At 40.0% G+C, this 25,324-nt stretch overlaps 2 protein-coding genes across 2 annotated transcripts in view; both read left to right on the forward strand.

The window, feature by feature from the left end:
• Nucleotides 1-25,324, forward strand: part of LOC144660581 (uncharacterized) — a 162,358-nt gene that overhangs the window by 12,210 nt on the left and 124,824 nt on the right. The window lies entirely within an intron of this gene.
• LOC144661020 (uncharacterized) lies at nt 1,652-23,499 on the forward strand. The gene is made up of 19 exons (XM_078521738.1): nt 1,652-1,785; nt 3,621-3,755; nt 4,977-5,061; nt 11,284-11,567; nt 11,852-12,052; nt 12,227-12,421; nt 12,605-12,799; nt 12,942-13,067; nt 13,313-13,898; nt 14,190-14,488; nt 14,709-14,841; nt 17,719-17,876; nt 19,694-20,071; nt 20,710-20,901; nt 21,233-21,427; nt 21,559-21,684; nt 21,984-22,569; nt 22,777-23,075; nt 23,302-23,499. Exons 1-19 carry the CDS (start codon nt 1,710-1,712, stop codon nt 23,436-23,438), a joined length of 4,386 nt encoding a protein of 1,461 aa, XP_078377864.1. The 5' UTR covers nt 1,652-1,709; the 3' UTR covers nt 23,439-23,499.

Here is a 25,324-nt window from a genome sequence, read left to right on the forward strand (position 1 = left end):
TTTTAGTTGATACACGTAATATTTTTTACTGAGTGTCAATAACCTACGCACAGCAACAATTTAATTTACCTTCATTCCTCTAATACGCGCACTATTTCCAATAAATTAATGCTTCCGCTTTTCAACTCGGTATAAACTATTCCTCTACTCATAATTAATTCCTCTAACCTAAAACCTCTAAACTAAGGGACCGACAATCGTGTGGTCAGCTGTGCAAATTCATTGAACATACGGACGGCACAGATAAAAGTTTTTCTTTTGTTCATTTATCGCATGTATAAGAACATCAGGCATAATGGTCCACAAAAAATGTACACTTCTAAGGAAGATCGAGTCGCAACAGTGTACACCCAACAGCTACATTATTTGAATAGATCCAAATAAAATGGGAAGGACTTGTGAACGCCCAATGATTTGGTAAAATAAAAATAATAACAACACTGCTCCAAGTCGACATATTTTAAAGCGCCAGGGAAAACACCTTTTTATTTGTTCTCCAAGATTAAATTAATGCAAGCGGCACTAATCAGATCTTTACTTAGGACAATTTTTGAGCAACAAGAAGATTTGAAGCAAACATTTAGCGCTCAGTGGCAAACAGAAATAAAGAATGAGCTCAAACGGACATCCATTGGCTTTGCTGTCAGTTTTTGAGAGATTTTTCTTTACAAAAGCAAACATAAATATGGAAAACCGTTCCGAACGTACGATATTTTTGTTGTTGTGAGAATTCTTCCAGGGTTTCTTGATGCTCAAGTAAGTTTCTTTTAAAAAAAATCTAGTCAGGAATAAAAGCAGCAGGAAATAACAAAGTAACATATAACTATAATGACCAATTTACGCAACATGTGTAACTATCTTTGCTTCGTTTACCAGTCGTTCAAATCGTTCGTGGGCCAGGCCGTATTTAAAATTACAGCTTGCACCAATAATTAGTTACTCCTGCCTAGAAACACTTATATAAAATCCAAAACATGTTTGTTTCCCAAATCAGCCCAGCAAAAACGTGACCATGCCGATTTCACTTTTTGTATTTTTACTGACTTTTCTTTTTTGTTAGAAATTAGGAATGCGCGTGCATGGACAGATTGACAGAGCTAAGAGCAGCGCTGCCTTGGATTTTTTTGCCTTTTCACAATGTACAGTTTATTTCTCAACTCATGATTATCTCAAACTGCAGTCAACCTTTTTGTTTCGTCAATCGACGGTTACAGCGGCACGTTCTGACTTTCAATATCTTCTCTAGTCTGCTTGATTGAAATGTCATTAATTGGATATGATCCCATGTCATGACCAGCTTTATTCTTACTCAGTTTAGCTTTATAGTAAATGGTTTGAACCCAGGAGTATCAGTATGTCGTAAAGTATGATCGTCAAGCGTCACCAAACGTTTCGAGCTATTTCTTGCTCCTGAAAACAGGCAATTTATGGAGAAGAAATTAATGTTATCGATATGCTTTATAGAATTGAACCTTCTTTTATGAAAGTAATATGTTTGCATTGTTTTTGAGCTATTGAAGGACAGTTACTAAACGTCAAGTTTACAGATACTTGAAACATGAAAATTCCCGATGCCAGAACTACTCCTAAAGCCATTTCGACCCATACATTTTTGTGTACTGAATCTCAGTCTAACTTTCTTCGGGAAGACTGTTATTTGAGTTTGTTGCGACTAATCTCTTACAAGTTAGCAATATTTTTGCTGAACGATGGGTGGTACAATTCCATTGAATGGTGTTCTTCTCAGAATTGTCCTTGTAATCGCCATTTCCGTGTCAGCTGAAGGTAGGGTTTCATTGTTTTGATCAGTCGGCGACAATTCAGTAACCTAGTAGTCTTCTCCGCTGGGTACAGAAAAAAATACCAGGGAAATATGCAACGTTAACCAAGGCAGTTTTTATGCATGCTCCCGCCGTGATTGCTATTTGAACATGCAGACTTGTTATTAAGACATACGTAAGGGATATACATACTTTGCTGCTGATGAAGTTTCTCAGTGGCCTTTAGATGAGTTGTACACGTAGTTCATGGCCATTTGTAGTTTAGGCAGTTCATGCATTTCAGTAGATCGGGTTGTTCCTAGTATTTTCTCCGGTAGCAATAATTCTTTCTTAGTAAATCTAGCTCCTGCAGTTTATGCTCTGTTTCTCGGTACATGAACTTGGTCTACATATAGTTGGCAAAGATGGCGTATTTTCGTGTTGTTTCGGTTGTTCATTTCATTTAAGCAGTTCCAGCATATTGTTGCATGCTGTGGTTCGTGTGAGTGGTTTATATACTTTGTGTATAGCCCCTGTCAGTAGTTTCTATCGTTTCTGCAAGTACTGCAAGTTCTTTCATTTTATTAGTGTTTTGTTGTTATTTCGGTAGCTCCTGTAGTTATTAAGCTCTTGTGGTTTATGTGTTAGGTATTTAGCGCAATTCCTGTCGCTTCTTCCATTTAGGTATAACTAGTTTTATTTAGTTTTCTTCAATGAGGTTTGTCACTGTAAAGTGAATACTTTATTTCCCCTCGGATTGTACTGAGTTGTGAGTAATGTCTTTTTTTAGTTACTTTGCAGTTTCTATTGTTTCTCACGGTAGCTAGCTTGTGATAACATCTCAATTCCTTCAGTTTGTGTAGTTCCTAAGAAAAGAAGGGTGACACTTAACAGTGAACATTAAAAAATCTAGCTGTGGCCAACAGAAAGGCGTATAGTTTTTTTCGAGTGTGGGTATATCAACTATTTTTTTTTTCTGCAGTGTTGGTAGTAGTTTTCAGTTTTGTATTTCAAGTTAGTTATTTACTGCTTATAGCTGTAGTCGTCACTATAGTCTGTATAGCTAGTGAAGTTTTTGTTGCCAGTTCACAGTTTATGTTTCTTGCACATTAGTTGGTTTAGTTTTGTAGCGTAGTTGATGTACCCTATTGCATATCCTGGTTCCTGTAGCATGGTTTTGTCAAGTTATGTAAGATAGTTTGTTGTTTTTCAGTATAATTTGTGTTTCTGTAGGGGTCATGCCCATATTCTATAGCCAGTTCCCTTATTTAAGTTTGTCAGTAACTGTAGTTCTTGCTATCTGTACAAAATGTAATTTGTAAAAATGCAAATGACAGGTTGATTACTGTTGTTATCTTAGAGCTATTCTCCTGGCCTGTTACTCAAACAGCAAAAACAAACATTACAATTAAATAAGACAATAGAAATAATGGTTTCTTCAAATTGTCATTTCACAATCAACAACATGTAAGCCAAAAATTAATAAATTATTTTTAATATATAAACTGCAGTGTTTTATATGGATTTTCAGCACTGAAAAAAACCGTAATTGAACACAGGTAAAATTACGATTATCTTACTTTGATGATAGCGATTATTGAAGGTTATGTTTGATACATGTTCAACTCGATATCTCACGAGATATCGAGTTGAACAGAAGTCGAAGAGAAATTTCATATCTCCGCACACCCATGTTTTATTCTATAAAATTTCAAATTAATTGAATTTAACTTTTTTTTTTCAGTCGTTAATTGGAATTAAAATGAACACAAACATTTACACCAAGACACCCACACTGAGACTGTTTACTGCCACACTCCCAATATATGTGACTAACACAAAGAATCACATGTCTTTCAGGTGCGTGGAAGAATCTGATTGGTACTTGGAGTGACAGCGGATCATCATGGATAGGAAGTATTCCTTACAATGACGCTCAGTGGCACTTCGGCCCAGCGAGGCTGTGGACCACACCTTTGAACACAGATAATTATGGTAGGTGGATGAAAATCCCTGGGATAAATAATAATAGTGACGATGACAGAGGTGATGTCGATAATGATGACAATAAAAAGAAACAACACATAAAAACTTTTGTTCTTAGGCCAGCGTAGCTTGACTAACTGAAAAATATAAAAATGGTGATATTAACATGGTAAAATAATGCAGTTTTACAAAGTTTGACGTTTCGTATGCTAAGCAACATACATTTTTCAAAAGTAACCGTTCTTAATTTTTCACAACTATTTATATTGAATGAAAAGATGTCAGGGACCTATTGTAGACTGGGAGAAATGATTTCCAGTATTAATTTAATATTACAACAGTTTAGCAAAATATTAAAGCATCAGTTTCTCACTGATTCAACCAAAAATAATTTTGCAGTGGTAGTCAGGTTTGCCGGACTCTAGAATTTCAAAATGATCCCATTTAATGTTGTGACCGGTAGCTTTGATATGATCAGCGATGACTGATGGCTGATCACGTTTTTTGGTGAGGGCCTTAGTTTTTCTGTCACGAAGTATTCGTTTTGTGGTCTAAAGTTATCTACAAAGCTGGGAATGTAATGATTTTTACAAAGGGAAAACAAAATTATGCATTTTTTTACCATATTTATCACCCTTGTTTGTTTGATGTTTCATAACTTTAACTTCAACATTACAGGATCTTGAGTAAGACAAACAATTAACTGCAAGTAACTATAGTGTTTTGCCAAGCATTATATATAGTTTACTTTTAACATCCTGGAGATACTGTGGAGATTAAAATTTAAACGCTGTTTTCCTTGGTTCAATCATCCAACATTTTATTAGTGTAATAACGCGGGATGAGGTTGCCCTCCCTATCCGAGTCAGAGGCTCATATATGAAGCGCATGACAGCAATTAAATAAAAAAACAAGAGGGAACTAATGTAGACGTAATTAATAAAATATTTAAAAGTCAATTAAGATATTAATATCAGTAAAAAAAAATATACAAATGCTTCAACCCACCCACACTAAAAAATAGGAAACTTTTTTTGCTTTGTGTATATAACAAAATGAAAAACATCCAGAAAACATTTCTAAAGATTGTTAATAGTTTGAACTTTTTGCATATTATCTTGTATAAATTACATCACAAATTAAGTTAGTAGTTGGCGCCAAAAAAACACAAATAAACTATTTAGATCACAGCAATTTATAATTTATAAACTTTTTTTTTCTTTCCTATAGTAATTACCAGTCGTGTTCTATTGTTAAGTAGCGGGGGCTGTGGTCATCTCTTCAAGTACAAAAAGGGGAGTGTGTCAACCCAACAGTAAGTGCATTAATATAAAGTAAACAACAAGTCTTCTAAAGCTAAAACAAGACACTCTTTTACGTGAAGTTTGATTAAAAGTTTGTGCCGCGTCCTTGCGCTAGCAATATTTTGCAACTTTTTATTTCACATTTTCAAGAAAAGAGAAGACATAATCAAAATTGGGTTTCGTGATCTCTAGAGAGCCACCCCCCCCCCGCCCCCCCCCTCACACACACACACACACAGTCCAGTACCTTCTAGGGGAAAGACGGTAATTTATCTTCATTATTATATTCGTCCCCTTCAGTAACGAATGCACGAAGTTATGCGTGGAGGGGGGCATCTCTAGAAATCGCGGACCTCCGAGTCCGCGAATAGTATGTCCTGCGGTACATTGACCGTAGAAGCGAACGCAAGAATTACAAAGAAAATGTATGGAGAATGAAATGTTTTATTAAATATTTCTTGACAAATTAACAAATGTAAAAATGTGAAAGCGGAACACAATAGATTGATGTATTAAGAACCACATTGTACAAGAATTGAAGTGCAGACTTCGAATTTCATTTGTATTCATGAACGTTTTCTGCGAACAGTTTTTGAGACCAAAATTATAAGGCGTAGAGAGTCTGGCGCTGAGTATCACGAGAGACAAGGAACAGACGAAGTATAAACAACAAGAGAAGACTGTATTTCGGCCATGTGCGATCTTCATACATCAATAATCTATATCCCGGATCAAGGACCGAGAGGGGTCTCGGGACTAGTTCCCAACATCTCCCCCCTTATAAAAGGAAAAAAAAATGTCTCTTATAAAATACAACAATGGGCGCTATAAATGGCCTAAGAGAATAAACAACTGACAGTCAATGTAGACCACTAGGTCAGTTCATAGTCTTTTAACCTCAAAGGAGGTTTGATGATCCTCGTTCTTGTTCTTGTATTGCCAAGAATGGGTTCTGGAGGTTTGTCTTGGCTAGCTGGAGTTGCAAAGTTCGCGGAACCAGTGTTTGAGAGTCTCTCTGTTCCCGTGTGTTGTGGTGGTAGAGTCTCTGCAGGAGGATGCTTGTTAGCTACAGGTTCTTCTACTTGTGGTCGTATGGAGAGGTTGCCGTTGTCCGGTGGTGGTTCCTGGATCAGTGACGGGGCGGTGGTCTGTGTTGGTGGAGGGGACTGTTCAACTGTTGGCGTGATATGGACCCGGTTTCTACGGATGTTGCTGTTTGGTGTCTGAATGGTGTATGATCTGGGTGTGTCCTGGGAGATGATAGTTCCCTGTATCCATGGCTGACCCCTCTGTGAGGGTGGAGGTTTTGCATAAACGCTCGAGCCGACAGCAAGCTCGGGATGGACTTTTGTCGGGGAGCTGTCGTAGTAGCGTTTGCTCGCAGCTCGCTTCAGGGTGAGCTCTTGAGTGACGACAGCTAGGTTCACTGGTGAAGGCTTTATGAGGTGGTTCGGTGTTGGCAGTGTTGTCCTTGTACGTCGGCAGAGCATGCGCTGTGCAGGTGAATATGAGTGTCCCTGAGGTGGTGTGTTCCTGTAATTGAGCAGTGCGGACTGGAGGTCAGTGGTTTTCTTCAGTGTTGTTTTGGCCACTTTGACGGCAGCTTCTGCTCTGCCATTGCCTTTTGGGTGGTAGGGTGAGGATGTTGTGTGTTTGAATCCATATTGTGTGGCAAAGTTCTCATATTCCTTGCTCGTGAATTGTGAGCCATTGTCAGTGTGGCACATTTGTGGTATGCCAAACCGCGCAAAGTGGGCCTTGGTCTTGTTTATTACTGTGGCAGAGAGGCTGTCCTGGAGTTCGTCGACTTCTATCCAATCCGAGAAATGGCAGACAGTGACCAGGTAGTCCTTCTGCTCATGGTTAAAGATATCTTGGCTCACAATTTGCCACGGCTGCGTTGGGATTGGTAACGACTTCATGGGTTCTTTTGTAAGAGTTCTACTGTACTGGGCACAGACACTGCAGGTGTCGCACATGTCTGAAATTGCTTTCCTCATGCCTGGCCAGAATAAGACCTCGCGGGCCATGCGAATGTTCGACTCTGCTCCAAAGTGGTTTGCATGTATTTTGCCAAGCATTGTTGAGTACATGGACTGTGGAACTAGGACTTGCTGACCTTTGTAAATGATCCCATTGTGTATGCTTAGTTCCTCTCTGAAGGTCCAGAATGGGCGGAGGTTGGTGGCCAGGTTTTGTTTGTCGTCGGGCCAGCCAGAGATGATGATTTGCTGTAGATCAGTCAGGGTGTGATCCTTTTTGGTTTCTGATTTGAGGAGTTCTTCTGTGACATCTGTGAGACGGGGGTTGTGGTCATTCTCGGAGTGTTCAAGTTCAAGGCGGAACACTTCAAACCCTGTTACTTTTGCATGCACTGGGGTGGGTAGAGCAGCGCGGGATAGTGTGTCTGCTATATGAAGGCTTGTTCCTTTCTTGTACTGTAGGCTGAACTGATATCTCTGAAGTCTCATTAGCATTCGCTGAAGACGTGCGGGCGCCTTGTGAAGTGGTTTCTTGTAAATGGTTTCTAGGGGTTGGTGGTCTGTGTGCACTGTGATGTCTGACTTGCCGAAGAGCCAATGATCAAATTTTCCAAACGTGTTGCAGATGGCAAGGCATTCTTTTTCGAGTTGTGAGTAGCGCTGTTCTGTGCTGCTCAGGCTGTTTGAGGTAAAGGCGACTGGTTGGAGTTTGCCCTCAGCGTTTGGTTGAAGGAGTGCTCCCCCCAGGCCTTCTTCGCTGGCGTCTACTTGGAGTACCACAGGCTTCCCTAGATCATAGTATTGGAGGATTGGGGCAGTGGCGATCAATTGTTTTGCATCATTGAACGCTCTTTCTTGAACCTCTGTCCAGGAGAATGGGACGTCTTTCTGTGTTAGGGCAGTGAGTGGTCTAATGACGGTACTCAGATTTGCGCAGTATGGCGATAGGTAGTTGGCCATTCCGAGGAAGCGTAGAAGGGCTGCTTTGTTTCTCGGTGTGGGCATAGTGGTTATCGCAGTGACCTTGTCAGGGTCAGCTTTCATCCCATTGGTTGTGATGATGTTGCCCATAAACTTCACCTCTGTTAATTTGAACTGCAGTTTTGTGGGGTTTAGTTTAATGTTCTTTTGGAGGCAACGTTCCATTAGGGCTACAAAGCGACGATCATGATCTTTCTCAGCTTCAGTGAAATCTGCGCCTTCTCCAAAAACCAAAATGTCATCAGCTATACAGATTATGCCTTCTAGACCCTCTAGAGCAGAAATAAGTCGCATCTGAAACTCTTCTGGAGCACTTGAGATCCCGAAGGGAAGGCGTTTCCAGCGGTAGCGGCCATAAGAGGTGTGCATTGTGGTCATGCGTGAGGACTCTTCATCCAGGGGTATGTGGAGGAATCCATCGCGAACATCAACAAGAGAAAAGCATTTAGCATGGGCTAGTTTATGAAGCTGCTCGTTGAGGGTTGGCATTTGGTAAACGGGACGAAGGATGGCTTTATTTACCGTCTGGCTGGGGTCGATGCAGATTCGAACTTTTCTGGGAGTTTCTTTGATGACTTCATTTGAGCACCAAGGAGTCGGTTCGTCAACTTTAGTGATGATGCCGGCGTTCTCGTATTTGTCTAGGGCACTCTTTTCTGCAGCCCGTTTTGCCACTGGGATGCGGTGGATGGGCATTTGAACTGGTGTTACATCATGTTTGGTTTCAAAATGCACAGGGGGCCCAAGGCAGCCGAGGCCTTCAAAGTTCTCGGCATATTCCATTAGAATGTGTTCTTTCTGAAGTGCACCTGCGGGAGGTAGTCGCCGTTTGGCAGGGATGTTGATCGGTTGAGACGGAGAAGGCAGTGGGTTGCAGGTGCTGGGTCTGTTGTTGTGGAGTTGTTCGATGTGGTTGCATTCCACTTGCTCTTGGGCTTGGGTGCCCTGTGCTTCGTTGCAGTTGGCGATTGTTACTGATGGAGATAGAGAGAAGACAGTGTCTGATTCTATTCTGATGAGCCCCAATCTTTCACTGTCAGCCCCTGATAAGAGGGCGGGCTTGTTGGCCATGATGTCATCTGGAAGGACTTGGAAGGTTAGGGTGTCATACTGATTGTCCCTTTGGTATAACAGCTCGACTTGGCCCATAGGTCTCAGAGGGCGAGTGTTCCCATATGGTTGTAAGAGATAAGGTGATTTTGACATTTGGACGTCTTGACCCAGAGTGGTGAGGGTACTATGAGATAGGGTGTTGCACGAAGCTGCGGTGTCAATTTGGAGTGTGATTGGCTGGAAGTGTGAGCCGGTTGCTGACAGGGGTAGTTTTACAAAGTATTTTCTCCTCTTCTGTGGGGTTTCGAGAGAGTAACATTGCTCGTGATAATAATCTGCATACACCATGTGGTCGGTGGGTTCGTCTTCTCTAAATTGCAGGTGATGCACATCTTCCCGTCGTCGACCGCTGCCCCTGTTACTGGGCGTTTGGTTGGGGGTCCGGTTGTTGCGAGTGGGAGGAGGGATTGAACCTCCCCGTCGTTGTGGTGGTTGGCCATTTGCCAGGCACACATTGGCAAAGTGGTCATTGATACCGCACTTTGAGCATGTTTTGCCCCTTGCTGGGCATTGTCTCCATGGGTGAGGTCCCCGTTTGTCTCCACACCAGTGGCATGTTCCAGGCTCTCTTCGTAGCTTCATTTCTCTGTGTTTCACCCAGTGGACTCGTTCTTCGATGGTTGATTTTGAGGAGTCTGCTATCAGCTTGTTGGCGGTGTAGGCAGACTCTAAGGCCTTGGCTTCGGTCACCACGTCAGCCATGCTCTTTGGCGTGTTGTCAGGCTTGAGATGTGTTTTTAGCAACTCAGCTCGCATGGCGTCGTTGTTGAGGCCAAAGATAAATTTATCGCGGTACATTTCGTCACTGAGTGTTCCATACGAGCACAGGCTTCCAGCCTGCCTAATTCTCACTTCCCATGCTTGTACCGATTCGGTCAGTGTTTGGTTAAGGCCCCAAAACTTAAATCTGTCGGCCAGAAAAGAGCTGCCGGTCGATCCTGTGTAGTGGAGGCGAAGTTTTTCCATCCAAATCCACGGTTTGGCTTTGTCATCATTCGCGATCTGAGGTTCTAACGTGTATCGTATTACCTGAAGGGCTTCGTCTGGCATGGCCGACCGAAGTGCGGCGATTTCGAGCTGTGGTTTCTTGTAATAATCGGCTGGCGCCGTCTCTGGGTCTTTGGCCAGGTTACGAAAGTCCGCTTGAACGCAGTAGTCATTGAACCTGACTTCGAAGTTCTTAAAGTTTTCGGAAATGTTTCCGGTTAGGTTAAGTTCTGGGCGCTTGAGGTTCGACGCCATGAGTTCGTGTATCGTGTGTTCGTGGTTTCGTGATCGAGGTATTCGCTAGTGTGGTTCTTGAAAAAGTTAATCCCGCTTCTGACACCAAGTCTGGCGCTGAGTATCACGAGAGACAAGGAACAGACGAAGTATAAACAACAAGAGAAGACTGTATTTCGGCCATGTGCGATCTTCATACATCAATAATCTATATCCCGGATCAAGGACCGAGAGGGGTCTCGGGACTAGTTCCCAACAAGAGGAGAAATGTATGGCGAAAACCGAAAACTTAAAGTTTATAAACGGGGATTATCGGCAAACTGAATGTGATCGAAAAAATGTGAAAGCAGATTTGATAAAACTATACATGAATCTAACTCACCAAATGATTTACATCTCCTTCCGATTAGATTTCATTTGTATCTTTGCCGTTAGAAAACCACAAAAAATCGCATACTGTAAACACACGGCGGCAGTTCACATTGAAATCCCAAAATCCGCTGTCTTTGAGCTACGATATTTCAGCCGTCTTTGCTCCAATTTTGCCGCAAAAGCCATCGTTTGAAAGATCTTTTGCTCCATTTTTATTATCAGGCAATATTTATGACCAGTGGTTTTCCTACTTCACAAAATAGTACTCTGTGTAGGCTGCATTTTTGTGTACAATCGTAGATGTATATGAGCCCAAAGTCAGGCTTTCGAATCAGCGGCTATTACCAAGTTTCGCGAGCGGTTAATGTAAGATGCATCAACATTCGCCGACTTCAATGTCCGCGATTTCTAGCGATGAGAAGGGGTAACATGCGTTTGTCTCGATAAGTCATTCAAAAGAAACATACTTAATTGGAATATTCCTAAACTCCTTCCAGTTGCGTCAATATTTGAACTTTTGGATTGAATTCCGTGACGGGTTTAGTATTGCATTTTTTCTTACAGCAAAGTAACAAAGGCATGGGGATATTATATTTTGAGTGGCTTGTTGCGCATATCAAGTTCTGGTATAGAATACAGCCCACTAATAAAATATCCTCCGATCCAAACCTCTGGTGTCTGGTATAAACTCAAGTCAGTAGTCAGTGGTAATAACGTAAAAATCTACGTCAACGACAAGCTGGTAAAGGAAATCACAATGTCAGGGAGCGGAGCTGATGCTAAGAGCAACAATTACGTGGGCTTATGGTGCCACAACAGATACCCCGGAAAGGGCGACAGTTTCCAAGGTACTTTGGGCGAGAAGGGTCGTATAGAATAACAAGTTTTGCAGCAATCTAATTTTCATTTTAGATACGGAAGGCTCACGTGCGACAATCATACTAATGGTAATAATAATGGCGATGACTGATGATGATAATGATGGCGATAATTAATTATAACTGTATTTTGAACAGTGTCGGAGTCTTAAAAATAAAACTCTTCATTCATATCAATGCCTTGCCAGACCAAACCAAACCATCTTTTTTGTTTAGCACCGAATTGATTTTAATTTGACTATGTTGTATTTCAGTTTCAGCTCTAAGCTGCCCAGCTCTTACCGTTGGCAGTGTTGTCAAAACATCACCGAACACTTGCGTGACGTCACAGATGAAAACCAACACAAAATGCTCGTTATCATGTCCACAGGGCTACCAGCTTCAGGGTCCCTCTTATAAGCAGTGTGGGTCGGATGGCCAATGGACGGATAGTGCTAAATCAGTCTCTTGCATTGGTGAGCTTACGAATTATTATCGCCTCATATGTTGCAGGTCTAATTTATCTAACTGGTTTTTTGACCAAATCATGAACATTAATTGTATCACGCTAAAAGTTTTGTCTTGAAACAAGACCTTTCGTTAGTGCTGCCTTACAGTAAATTTTTGATAACGTCCCTCTTCATTTTCAGTTGTAAAGTGCCCAGTTCTTACAGTCGGCCGCCTTGTGAACACATCACCAAACAGTTGCGTTACGTCACAGACAAAAATCAACACGAAATGCTCGTTCTCGTGCCCACAAAGATACCAGCTACAAGGTCCCTCTTATAAGCAGTGTGGGGCAAATGGTCAGTGGACGGACAGTGCTAAGTCAGTCTCATGCATTGGTAAGTTGCTAATTATTATCGCAATTGTTTTATATAGGGCTGGTTTCTTGCAATTCTAATTTATCATACTAACTTTAAACCAAATCATTGACGGTAATTATATCATGCCAAACGTCATGTCTAGAAATGAGACCTTTCGTTAGTCTTGCCTAACAATACATTTGTCTGCGTTTTTTATTTCAGTTGCCAAATGTCCCGTTCTCAAAATCGGACGCCTTGTTAAAACGTCTCCTAACAGTTGTGTGACGTCACAGATGAGAATCAACAGTACATGTTCGTTTACATGTCCACAGGGACACCAGCTACAAGGTCCCTCTTATAAGCAGTGTGGGGCAAATGGTCAGTGGACGAACAGTGCTAAGTCAGTCTCATGCACTGGTGAGTGTCACGATAACTTGTATCAGATAAATCATAACTGCTGCTTAGTGTTTTTTTTTTTCAATATCGAGCTATGGTAGGTATTTTTACCTGTTTTGGAAAAGATGATGATCGGCATTTAACACAGACAACTTTTATTCAGATATTGATGAGTGTGCTGTGTCAAATGGAGGCTGCAGTCACAAGTGTGTTAATACTGCAGGAGGCTACAAATGTGAATGTCCAGACCCGGAACTGAGCCTGTCATTGGATAACAGGACATGTCATGGTTAGTATTGACTCATCCAACACTTATGCAAAACAAACACCTTAATGTAAATATCTCACGTAATCCGTTTGGTCATTCAACTTGCGATTAGAACCGCATGCCCCTATTCAAAAATTGCTTTGACACAAATGTAACAATTTGTGCTTTTACCTTGCTGTTCATTCTGCAGTGAGCTATTTATTGACAAGCTTGTTACTGTTTTGCCTAAACAGTGTAAAACTTATTTGTGTTCCTCTTTTATTTAGCTCCAGGTGTAAATGTTCAGTGCAACAGAGACAACATGACCATCATCATTCCCAAGTCCCTCCTCCGTGGTATTGACCGTGAGCATCTTCGTCTCCTGGACACCACATGCAAAGCTAAAGAAACAAGCGCTCACTTCACCCTAACGACACCGCTGACTGGCTGTAACACAACGCGTAGGCACACATCTACAGCAATCGTTTACTCCAACACAGTCTTGGAAATCCCTGTGGCTGCTGAGGATGTCGTGACACGCGTGCGTGAAATAGAAATAGAGTTCAGCTGTTTCTATTCCAAGTATGGCGTGGTATCATCCGTTGGTTGGAAACCAAGTAACAGGAAGCTTGTGTTTAGTGATGAAGGCAAAGGAAACTTTACACTTTCTTTGAACATGTTTCCTGACAAGAGATTCGTGAGTCCTTACACCAAGGATGATTTTCCTGTTGCTGTGGTGCTGCGCAAACTTCTGTTCTTTGAGGCATCAGTGACATCAGGTGACAAGCAGCTGTCAATCATAGCAGATCGCTGTTACGCTACGCCCACTCAAGATCAGAAGAATTCCTTGAAGTACGAGTTTATTAGAAAAGGGTATGTGAAAGATAATTTTTCTTTTATACGGAGTGGAACCAAAACAAGTGCAGGTAGAAGATTCTGGTCAGACCGTAGCCTTAAAATGTAAAAAAAAACCTGGATTGTTCAGTTAAAAAGAGTATTAATTTATGAAAGGAATAAATCATTTTATCCAGGGCAACATGGAATGTTCGTTTAAAATATCTGTCTGTTTAATTAATTCTTCAAACTTCTTTTGCTTTAAAACCTTGCTTACCATAAAAGACATTGATGGTGTGGGAACGCTAATTTCAAACTTTTATCTCTCAGATGCCCGAATGACGTAACTGTGAAGTACCATTCAGCGCCCTCAGTCAGTGCACAGCGGTTTAGCTTGGAAGCCTTCAAATTCATTGTGGACCATCCCTTTGTGTTTGTTCACTGTCACGTGATTGTGTGCAACGCAACCAACCCAGACTCTCAATGCGCAAAGAAATGTCCATCAAGTGGCCGAGGAAGACGTGCAGTGAGTGATCACTTGACTGACGTGTACTCTTTGGCCCAGGGCCCACTCCACCTAACACGACAGAAACGAGAGGAAACGCGCGGGACTGGCCTGGATAAAAGTGGTATGTGGATAGGGTTTAAAAGTCTTAAATTTTGAAAAAACCGAAATGAAAATAATTTTTAGCATGTTTGTATATTTTGTTTGTTTTTCATTTTAGTCTTTAACTATTTGTATATTTAATCAGAGAAAGTTTGGAGTATGTGATCAAATTTAGATTTGAAAAATAACCTATTGTTTTGTCACTTTTACGTATTTCTTATATGTGATGTCGATTTCCCTAGGTTCCAGTCCTATCTTCCTGGTGGCTCTGTTTGTGATGTGTGTTGCTTGCTTGGTGGGAACAGCGATGATGATCTTTAAGAAGTCACGTGACAAGCCTGCTGGGTATGCCGTGCTTGTCAGCGGTGATCAGGAGTGAGAGCAAGCTCAAAGAAAACAACTGGACTTGACAAACTTAAGGGTACTCGAGCTGGAGATATGCATTTAAATTGTCAACAACAAAGTGTTAGTCGCAAACCTGTTTTAAAAGGAGTAGGTATTCTATCCGCTAGATAACTTCTAACAACTGTAGTAGCTTGCACTAGTCGCTTTCAGGTTGTCACGGAACGCTGCACTTGACCGCTTTGAAAAGCATCTGCAAAAAAAAAAAAAAAATAGCATTATTATGAGCTTCAACCAAATGTAGATCTAAATACTTGAAAACAACCTATTTTAGTAAATTTTTCAAAGAAATTCTAAAAACAACGATATTCTGATTCCCTTTATATAAGTTTCTGTGATCTATAAGCCAAAAAGTTTTTTTTTTTTCTGCTAAATGACAATGATTACATATCTTAAGCTCAAGTTTATCCTTTTCATGTGGATTTTGAGTGATCTTATTAACATTAGTTTTCGAGGTTGCTCACAATCCTTACATTTTACCGGACATGTCGAAAAAATTGATTTAATTAAGGGTGCTCTGCATTTTTTTGTATTTAGGAACTGAGGTGTAGGAAGAATATCATAACTAGCGTTTAATCCCCGAAGGAAAAGAAGAAAATACTCGAGTGAGTGTTAAGGAATCAATAATGTTATGTTTGGCCATAGAACCATGCACGCAGCAGTGTACGTCACTTATTGAAGGTTGTCACTTTTTTTCGCCTTTAGTTCGTCTTCCTGGATCCTGGCAGTGATTAACATCTAAAATCTCTCAACCTCTTCCTTTTGTTGTCAATGCAGGATCAGTGATTAAGAAGTGAAAAATGAACGAAGGGGTCTGTAATAAATATCCTAGGAATTGATATCATGAATGTATGCGTTAAAGGAAAATTTGAGTGACATCTTGTCGTCTTACTCGGGGATTGAACTAGTATTCGTTTTCAAAGGGTAACGAGGTAAATTAAAAACTTGTCGACAATATAAATGGCGTTTAGCTAGGTCGACATATCAGTGAATCTGTGTGGCGATGAGATAGGTTCCGTTTTTGTAGTAGGAGAAGGCTGTAAAATGGTGGAATGGAATCAAGTTTTCTTTTTATGGAAAACGGGGAAAGAAAATCCAAACTGTCACTCAGGGAAGTTCTCAAATGACAAAACATCCAAAACATCGTCTATTTTTAAGATCAAACTGCATGTAAAGTTCTCAGCTTCCCATTGAGCGTGGTAAGATAGTTGTCACATGTGAGGCACACTGTAGAAAATATATTTTGCCAGAGGGCGAATTCGTGAAGAGAAAAGTCCCATGCTCACTGCTGATAATTTTCACATGTGCGGACACTATAAATTTTCAAATTAGACAGAGAGAAGTCTTATGCTCACGGCTTGTGTGATCATAAATTAGAATTGTAATAGTCAGGTATGGTACCGGTGCTGGAAGCTTGGTGCTGTTTAAAACAAGATCAATAAAATATTCATTTGCATTTATGATGCAAAGATAAATGGCTTGTGTGGTGATAACTTGCCCGTCCGCCGGCTCGTGATCTTTTGACCGATCGACCGCGCATCTTCAAAAATTGGACAGTTTTCTCAAGTGTTCATAGTCCTTTTCTTCAGTCGTAAACATCCCATTCGGTTTATCATTACTTTTGGTGTTTTTTTCATTTTAGGAAGTCTATTTTTCGAGGTCTGCTTAAGGTCCAACGCATATGCCCACACCAACATTATGCGTACATGACCCGCGAAAGACGTGTGCTGCCGACTGGATGGCACAATAAACGATCTCAGTTAAAGAAACCATGTCACGGATTTTACCAGATTTTTGAACAGCCCAAATTTATATTTGTGTGCTAGAAAACCTAACACTAAAGATCCATTTTTAGAGCACTAAAACTGTTTAAAAGCGAGTTTAGCTGCGGTTGGCTAGGGAAGAAATGGATTGTAATTTGAAAAGGTTAGCCAACGTTTTCAAGTTGTTTCCGCGTGCTTTCAAAAAAAAAAAAAAAACGATTTTTAAAGCCGAAGTTTGATTCCTAACCCCAAATAAAGGTTATATCTTCCGTTAAATGATCAAATACTTTTTATGGGTAAAGTTGCCTACCACTTATTTCAGAACTGTACAGTTTAGACCAAAAAACTTTGAAATCCCCGTCAAATAGTCTCTTTAATTCAAGTTAATTAAGTCTATCTATACATCTGTACTGTCTAATCAGTACACATCACCGTATTTCCTCGAATAAGCGCCCGGGTGTTTAATTGCTCTTTTCGCCAAGGGGATGAACGGGGGCGGGCGCTTCTTTGAGGAAATACGGTATAAGATTTCTCTACGCAGCCCTGATTATTTTTCTTATTTCTTTAGGAAGCGTACAATTTATTGCTACTAAGGACGTGTTTTACTCGATGACTCTTTGGTATGCGTGACATGACTTCTACTAAATATTTGTTTTGCCGTTTAAGCAAACCTCTCAAGTGAGTCTGGAGTGGCACACGACTTCGCGGTAATTATCATTTTGTTACTGTATTTTTTTGACAGCGATAGTCAGTCGTTCTTATTGCTAACTATTTTTTTTTCTACATTTTAAGTTAGCCGATCTTTCTTTAAGTATATAGCGCTTTTAATATTTCATCACCAGGAGCCCCTGGACGTTCAAAATAAACGTGACCTATATAGAGCCATGACTCCTTACAATGTTCCATCACGTCGTTGTCAGTCTAGTTGAATACTAACTACGTCAACAATAACAAAGCCCATGTAGCTTATGACCCCAAATATTTGAATAATCTAGCTCCTGAAAAAACTCGTTGTCCTAAATGCACCGTGGCAGTCATCTTAGTGCAGAGGTTTTCCAATACTCGCTTATTCACTCTACACACTCAGATCTATCCGTGAGTTTTGTATAAATCTCGCTCTGAACCCAAAAGTTTCAGAAAGTGTATTTTGGAGTGTTTGTGTTGGGATGGCTTCTTTCCACAGATTGTCTATATTCCTGGTGGCATTTTCGGTATTGCTGTTACGGTACACTGCTCAAAGCAAAGGTATGCTAGTTTGCTAATTGTGTCGCTGTCAGGAAAATATCTTTGATAACTTTCGACTGATCGCAGTTATATATTTTATATTAACGTTTTCCCTTGAAATCTACAACAAAGAAGGGAGGTGAATATTCACTTTTGGTCACTTTCATACAACACTTATAAAAAGAAAATCAATGAAATTACATTTCGGTCCACTGAAATAAACTCAACGTCTAATTCGATTTTCAATTCTATCAAATATACCTTTAATCGACATTTCGTGTGAATGCCATTGATACGGCCTTTTTTCGGAACAAACTAGGAAATCCCGATTTATACTAGAGACGGATGATCCTTATCCGTCTCTAGTATAAATCGGGCCAATATTCAATCGCAATTATTTTCTTTCAACTGATTTCACAACTTTTTTATTTCAGATTTTTTTGGAATTTTTTCCTCTACAGTTGAAACCAACATACTCAGATCAATGGAATGTCAACATTGATCTGCCGATCAAACATTTCTTGATGCAAGATCGATTTAACAATCATTATGGCTCAACGCCCCTCGCTTTTCAGAATTATTGGGACTCAATGTTGCCACGAACGCTTGCAAAGAAAGTAATTATTTTTAAAGTTATATCCGTAAAATGAACTTCCTCCATAACTGAACAAAAACGTATTTCACCATCATACACTGAACGCGATCGTTAATATATATTAGGCCGGTGCGAAATCAGTGGCCTACGTAATAGAATTCAACGCCGAATATTTTCCTTTTCAGTTAACTTCGTTATGTAAGACCAAACCCTCAGTTTAAGGCGATTTCTTCGTTAATTGCTATTTGAGCGCATCATTCTTCATGAGAGGGGTGAATAGGTTCGCGGATCGACGGATTTGGCCTTGAAAAGCGCACGGATTGTGGATGTTTTAGATTCATCGATTGGATTCGCGGATTTTGGAAATACAACGGATCGCGGATTAGCTCAGATTTTTGGCCCGGATTCTGGACTTTTCATGTCAGGAAGTTGGGATCGTGGATACTAAAGTTCGGATCACTTTGGTCAGTCTTCGTCGGTATGCTGAAACAAGCAATGAAACGAAACTACTTAAAAAATTGGCATAAAGAACAGCAACACAAACTGTCCGTAGCGGTGAAACTATACCACAAACAGTTTTCAAGTAATGCAGATGTGGTTTTGAACGAAAATAGTGGCGGATTTACGGTTTTGGCCAAAAAATAGCACAGATCGGTAGATTTGCGTACCCCTTTTCACCCCCTTCCTTCATCTAAGTAGTATCATCTTAACTTGAGATTTAAAATCATCTTAATAAAGATTGTCTTGACTTTCAATTAAGATAATACACATACAGGCCTTAGCTGTCTCAAATCGACGGTAAAACAGAAATTGGTGTCTTCCAGCTCCAATTTTCTAGCCGCTCCAAAAGCTTCCTCAGCTTTAGAGATTATATTTTTTCCAAGTGGAGACAGGATACAGTTTTCTTTAACAATTTCCTCAAAGCAACATAAAATATACCGCCTGAAACTCACGAATTATGCAAGTGCCGTCTCGACTTTTCTTGAACTTCTTCAGTAGACGTCCTGGGGAGAGAAAACGGGTACATATATGCTGCACAATAAGGATAGAATTAAAAATGATCGAGTCTCAGTTTTCGCTTGAGTGTTAAATGAATCCTATCTTTATTATCTCAGGACTGGTTGTCAGGGGATACTTGTAATGTCGCATTCAATAAGATATATTAGTTAGAGTTGCCTTTATACTTCACCGTCGATTTTTACTTGTTTTGTTTTTTCCCCCTTTTTTTCCTCGCATATTTTAGGAATATGCCCAAACAGTTGGGTTTACTTCCAAGGTTCATGCTACAGAATCTTAAGAAAGAAGCTGAACTGGAACGCAGCAAGATCCGCCTGTAAAGCAATGGGAGCTGACCTCGCAGTTATAACTTCACAAGCTGAAAATCAATTTGTTTCTGCCAGGTTATGGGATTCCTATTCTTTTATTGGTTTATACAGAAATCCGAAAGACATTAAAAGCTGGAAATGGGTTGACGGAACACGCCCATCTTATTTGAGCTGGGATAAGGGAGAACCTGGCAATTATCGGGGGGGAAGAGAACCTTGTGGCTGCATTTATAGCAACGGTCTTTGGCACGACACTTCGTGTAAGAACCGCATGCCTCCCATTTGCGAAACTGTCGGTAGGTAAATGTTCAATAATTTTTTTTTCGTGTTTAAGTTTAATTGGATTAAAAAGTGAAAAAGAAAAAAAAATTTTGGGACAGGTTAAAAGGTAACACCCCTTAATTGTCATGCAATAGCTTTTCACAAGAAAAGCCATCAAAACATGTTTATTTAATTAACTGGCCAAGTTTAACTTAATAATTCATCAGCGAGTTAATTTAGTAAACCTATTCAAAGCAATTCAAAGCACTTCCATGTTAATACATGTCCTTTAGCGTGGATATTGATTTCAGTTTTAAAACAACCAATACGTCTTCTGTTCAGTTATATTGATATTTCATGTCCTTCGCTTTTGAATTTGACAGATGTCAAACTCCACAGATCGTTAGCAATGAAAACACTTTTTTTATAAGAACCTAACTAAACTTTAACCTCGTTTTTTTACAATTTAACCCGGTTGAATTTTGGCGTGAACAGATTACCTTCAAGCAAGCTACTTTAACAGTAGCTTGCTTGCTAGTTCTCAGCTGCTCCCTTATCAGATCATTTTTTCTGGTCAAACTTGTTGGTTGTTTTACCTCACATTGTAAAAAGGTCAAAGCACTTCTATCTTTAACCAATACTTTACTCCTCTTTCTTGTTGAATTATTGCCAGCCAAATGCCAAAAGCTTTCTGTGGGGAGTGGTGTGCAAGTTTCTCCTTCCCATTGTCTCTCGTCCAACCAAAAGTATGGATCAACTTGTTCTTTTTCTTGCGCCCGTGGACACCAACTCAGCGGTCCTTCGTCCACTCAGTGCGGACGAGGTGGAGCCTGGAGCGGACAAGTGAACACAGTCAGCTGTAAAGGTATGATTGGTTGGCCTAATGTTTTATCGGCGTTTATATATTTATCATTAAACAGTTTAAAATAGAGTGTTGATCTATAAAATGTACCGTGCATTGAAATCGCTTATTGGAGTATTTTTTTTAACATTACAGAGTGGTGTGAATCATAAATTCCAGCCATGTGTTCTAATGTTCAAAAATTGTTAAAAAGCTCATATAAAAGGAGGAAGTCCAGTTATCGTGATAAAAATGGAATCACTCTTAGCGTATTTAAGGAAGTTTGTGCCAAAATCTTCCCACGGTCAGATTTTGAACTTTTACTGCAGTAAGATGATGATTAATTCCATTTCAGTTGTTAAGTGCCCAGTTCTTACAGTCGGCCGCCTTGTCAAAACGTCTCCTAACAGTTGCGTGACGTCACAGATGAAATACAACACGAAATGCTTGTTCTCATGCCCACAGGGATACCAGCTACAAGGTCCCTCTTATAAGCAGTGTGGGGCAAATGGTCAGTGGACAGACAGTGCCAAGACAGTTTCATGCTCTGGTGAGTTTTACAAATAACATGTATACAATTGCTGCTAAATTGGTTTTCTTTCAATAACGGGCAGCATTAATTAGGTAGTTTTCCTTTTTCTGGAAACAGTTAATGATCGGCTTTTAATAATTTTCATTCAGATTTTGACGAGTGTGCTGTGTCAAATGGCGGCTGCAGTCACAAGTGTGTTAATACTGTAGGAGGCTACAAATGTGAATGTCCAGACCCGGAACTAAGCTTATCATTGGATAACAGGACTTGCCATGGTAATTATAAGTTTTGGCTCATATCCGTCACACTAACGCAAAACACAAGCCTTAATATTAATAATCAAATAAACCTTATCCTTATTAAACCGGATTGGACACTATTGCCTGTTTAGGTCTCCTTCTGAAAACATATCCAATTCTTTTTCCTCCTATGTCCTTATTAAAAACTTGCACTGACGCAAAACGTACACGTACTTCAAAAAGGGATTTTACCTTGCTTTTCATTCTGCAGTGAGTCATTTACAGACAAGTTCGTTTTCGTTCTGCTCATTTATTTTTGCGCCTCTTTCATTTAGCTCCAGGTGTCGATGTCCAGTGCAACAGAGACAATATGACCATCATCATTCCCAAGTCTCTCCTCCGTGGTATTGACCGCGAGCACCTTCGCCTCCTGGACACCACATGCAAAGCCAAAGAAACAAGCGCTCACTTCTCCCTAACGACACCGCTGACTGGCTGTAACACAACACGTAGGCACACACCTACAGCTATCGTTTACTCTAACGCAGTCTTGGAAATCCCTGTGGCTGCTGAGGATGTCGTGACACGCGTGCGTGAAATAGAAATACAGTTCAGCTGTTTCTACTCCAAATATGGCGTCGTGTCATCCGTTGGCTGGAAACCAAGTAACAGAAAGCTTGTGTTCAGCGATGAAGGAAAAGGAAACTTTACACTCTCTCTGAATATGTTTCCTGACAAGAGATTCGTGAGTCCTTACACGAAGGTTGATTTCCCTGTTGCTGTGGTGCTGCGCAAACTTCTGTTCTTTGAGGTATCAGTGACATCAGGTGACAAGCAGCTGTCAATCATAGCAGATAGATGCTATGCCACGCCCACTCAGGATCAGAAGAGTTCTTTGAAGTACGAGTTCATAAGAAAAGGGTATGTAAAGGATATTTTTTTATATATACCAAAGCAGTTGTAAGTAAAGTATCTAGTCAACAAAGAAAAAAATTATTTCATCCAGGACAACAATTTATTTTCAATCTTTTAAAATTAATTTTTCAAGTTTTTTTAGCTTTAAAACACTGCTTAACATAAAAGAAGTTGACGGTGTTGTAAGGTTAATTTGAAACTTTCATCTCTCAGATGCCCGAATGACGTAACTGTGAAGTACCATTCAGCGCCCTCAGTTAGTGCACAGCGGTTTAGCTTGGAAGCCTTCAAATTCACTGCGGACCATCCCTTTGTGTTTGTTCACTGTCACGTGATTGTGTGCAACGCAACCAACCCAGACTCCCAATGCGCAAAGAAATGTCCATCAAGTGGCCGAGGAAGACGTGCAGTGAGTGATCACTTGACTGACGTGTACTCTTTGGCCCAGGGCCCACTCCACCTAACACGACAGAAACGAGAGGAAACGCGCGGGACTGGCCTGGATAAAAGTGGTATGTGAATAGGGTTTAAAAGTCTTAAATTTTGAAAAAACCGAAATGAAAATAATTTTTAGCATGTTTGTATATTTTGTTTGTTTTTGCATTTTAGTCTTTAACTATTCTATTTGTATATTTAATCAGAGAAAGTTTGGAGTATGTGATCAAATTTAGATTTGAAAAATAACCTATTGTTTTGTCACCTTTACGTATTTCTTATATATGATGTCGATTTCCCTAGGTTCCAGTCCCACCTTCCTTATGGCTCTGTTTGTGATGTGCGTTGCTTGCTTGGCGGGAACAGCGATGATGATCTTTAAGAAGTCACGTGACAAGCCTGCTGCTTATGCTGTGCTTGCCAGCGGTGAAAAGGAGTGAAAGCCGCTCAAAGAAAACAACTGGACTTGACAAACTTTAAGGATACTCGAGCTTCAGATATGCATTTAGCTTGTCAACAACAAATGTCAGTGTTTTATCCGCTAGACAACTTCTAACTACTGCAGTAGTCTGCGCAAGTCTCTTTCAGGTTGTCACGGAAGGCTGCACTTGCAGTTTTTGCAAGGTAAAGCTGCAAAAAATTGTATTTAGAGTAAATGAGCTTCAGCCACATGCAGATCTACTATACTTGAAAATTTAGTTAATTTTTCAAAGAAATTCTAACAACAACGATTCTCTTATTCTCTTTATATACGTTTCTGTGATCAGATAATTATAAGCCGAAACAGTTTTATTATTTTTTTCTCTGCTCAATGACAATGATTGCATATCTTAAGCTCAAGTTTATCCTTAACCTGTAGATTCTGAGTGATCTTAATAACTAACCTTCCGTCTTTCGTTAATACATTAGTTTTTGAGGTTGCTCACAATCCTTACATTTTACCGGATATGTAAAAAAAAATGATTAAGTTAAGGGTGCTCTGCATTTTTTTGTGTATTTGGGAACTAAGGTGTAGGAAGAATATCGTAACAAGCGTACAATCCCCGAAGGAAAAGAAGAAAATGGTAGAGTGAGTGTTGAGGAACCAATAATGCAATGTTTGGCCATAGAACCATACACGCTGTAGTGTACGTCACTTCTTGAAGGTTGTCACTTTTTAATACTGAAAGGCTTATAGTTTGTTTTCCTGGATCCTGGCAGTGATTTAAGTCCAAAATCTCTCTTGACCTCTTCCTTTTGTTTTCAATGAGTGAGTGTTGAGGAACAAATAATACAATGTTTGGCCATAGAACTATACACGCTACAGTGTACGTCACTTATTGAAGGTTGTCACTTATTTTTTTCACCCGTAGCTCGTCTTCCTGGATCCTGGCAGTGATTAATGTTTAAAGAAATCTCTCAACCTCTTCCTTTTGTTGTTAATGGGGGATCAGAGATTAAGAAGTGAAAAATTAACGAAGGAGTCTGTAATAAATATCCTGGGAATTGATATCATGAACGCTTGCGCCAAAGGAATGTTTGAGTGACAACTTGGCTACTTACTCGGGGATTGAAGTAGTATTCATTTTCAAGGGGTAACGTGGTAAACTAAACATCATAGTTTGCGACAATATAAATGGCGTTTAGTCAGTTCGACAAATCAGTGAATGTGTGTGGCAAAGAGATAGGCTTTAGTAGGAGAAGGCTGTAAAATTGTAATGGAATCAAGTTTTGTTTTTATTGAAAAAAGGGGAAAGGAAATCCAAACTGACAGTGAAGTTATCAAGTGACAAAACATTCAAAACATCGTGCTATTTTTAAGATTAAAATGCATGTCAAGTTCCAAGCTCCATACCAAGCGTGTTAAGATAATTTTCACGTGTGCGGCAGACTGTTGAAAATGTCACTTGCCAGAGGGGGAAATCTTTTTGGGAAGGTAGCAGCTTCTTCAATTATTTGAGATGGTAAGAAATCAGGCAGACGAATTCCATGTCCACAGCTGATGGTAATCTTCAGTTAGTTGTAATAGTCAGGGGTAATGTTGGGAGCTTGGTTCAATAAAATATGCAGTTGCATTTATGCAATGATAAATTATTTGTGTGGTGATATAACTTGCTCACACGTGAACTTTTGATCGAGATATAATAATAATAAATAATAAGAATAATAATAAGAACTTTATTTAAGTGTCTAGTCTTCTAGATAGCCTTAAGCTTACTAATCGGGGACACTGTTTAAACTAAAATATAATATAAGTACAAAAACGATTCTGGTCTATTTACATTAAATTATGCTACATTTTCCAACACTCTTTGTATTTACATCTAATTCCTACAATTAAGATACT

This window comes from Oculina patagonica, chromosome 7 (genome assembly GCF_052425735.1).
Source record: "Oculina patagonica isolate OP01 chromosome 7, crgOcupat, whole genome shotgun sequence".
In the NCBI taxonomy this organism is placed as follows: Eukaryota; Metazoa; Cnidaria; class Anthozoa; order Scleractinia; family Oculinidae; genus Oculina; species Oculina patagonica.

What these genes read in the sequence shown, in the direction of transcription:
- LOC144661020 (XM_078521738.1), top strand. Translation starts at nt 1,710, where the DNA reads ATGGGTGGTACAATTCCATTGAATGGTGTTCTTCTCAGAATTGTCCTT. An exon ending in CATTTCCGTGTCAGCTGAAG is followed by an intron (nt 1,786 to 3,620) that starts GTAGGGTTTCAT and finishes CATGTCTTTCAG; the next exon opens with GTGCGTGGAAGAATCTGATT. An exon ending in GAACACAGTCAGCTGTAAAG is followed by an intron (nt 20,902 to 21,232) that starts GTATGATTGGTT and finishes ATTCCATTTCAG; the next exon opens with TTGTTAAGTGCCCAGTTCTT.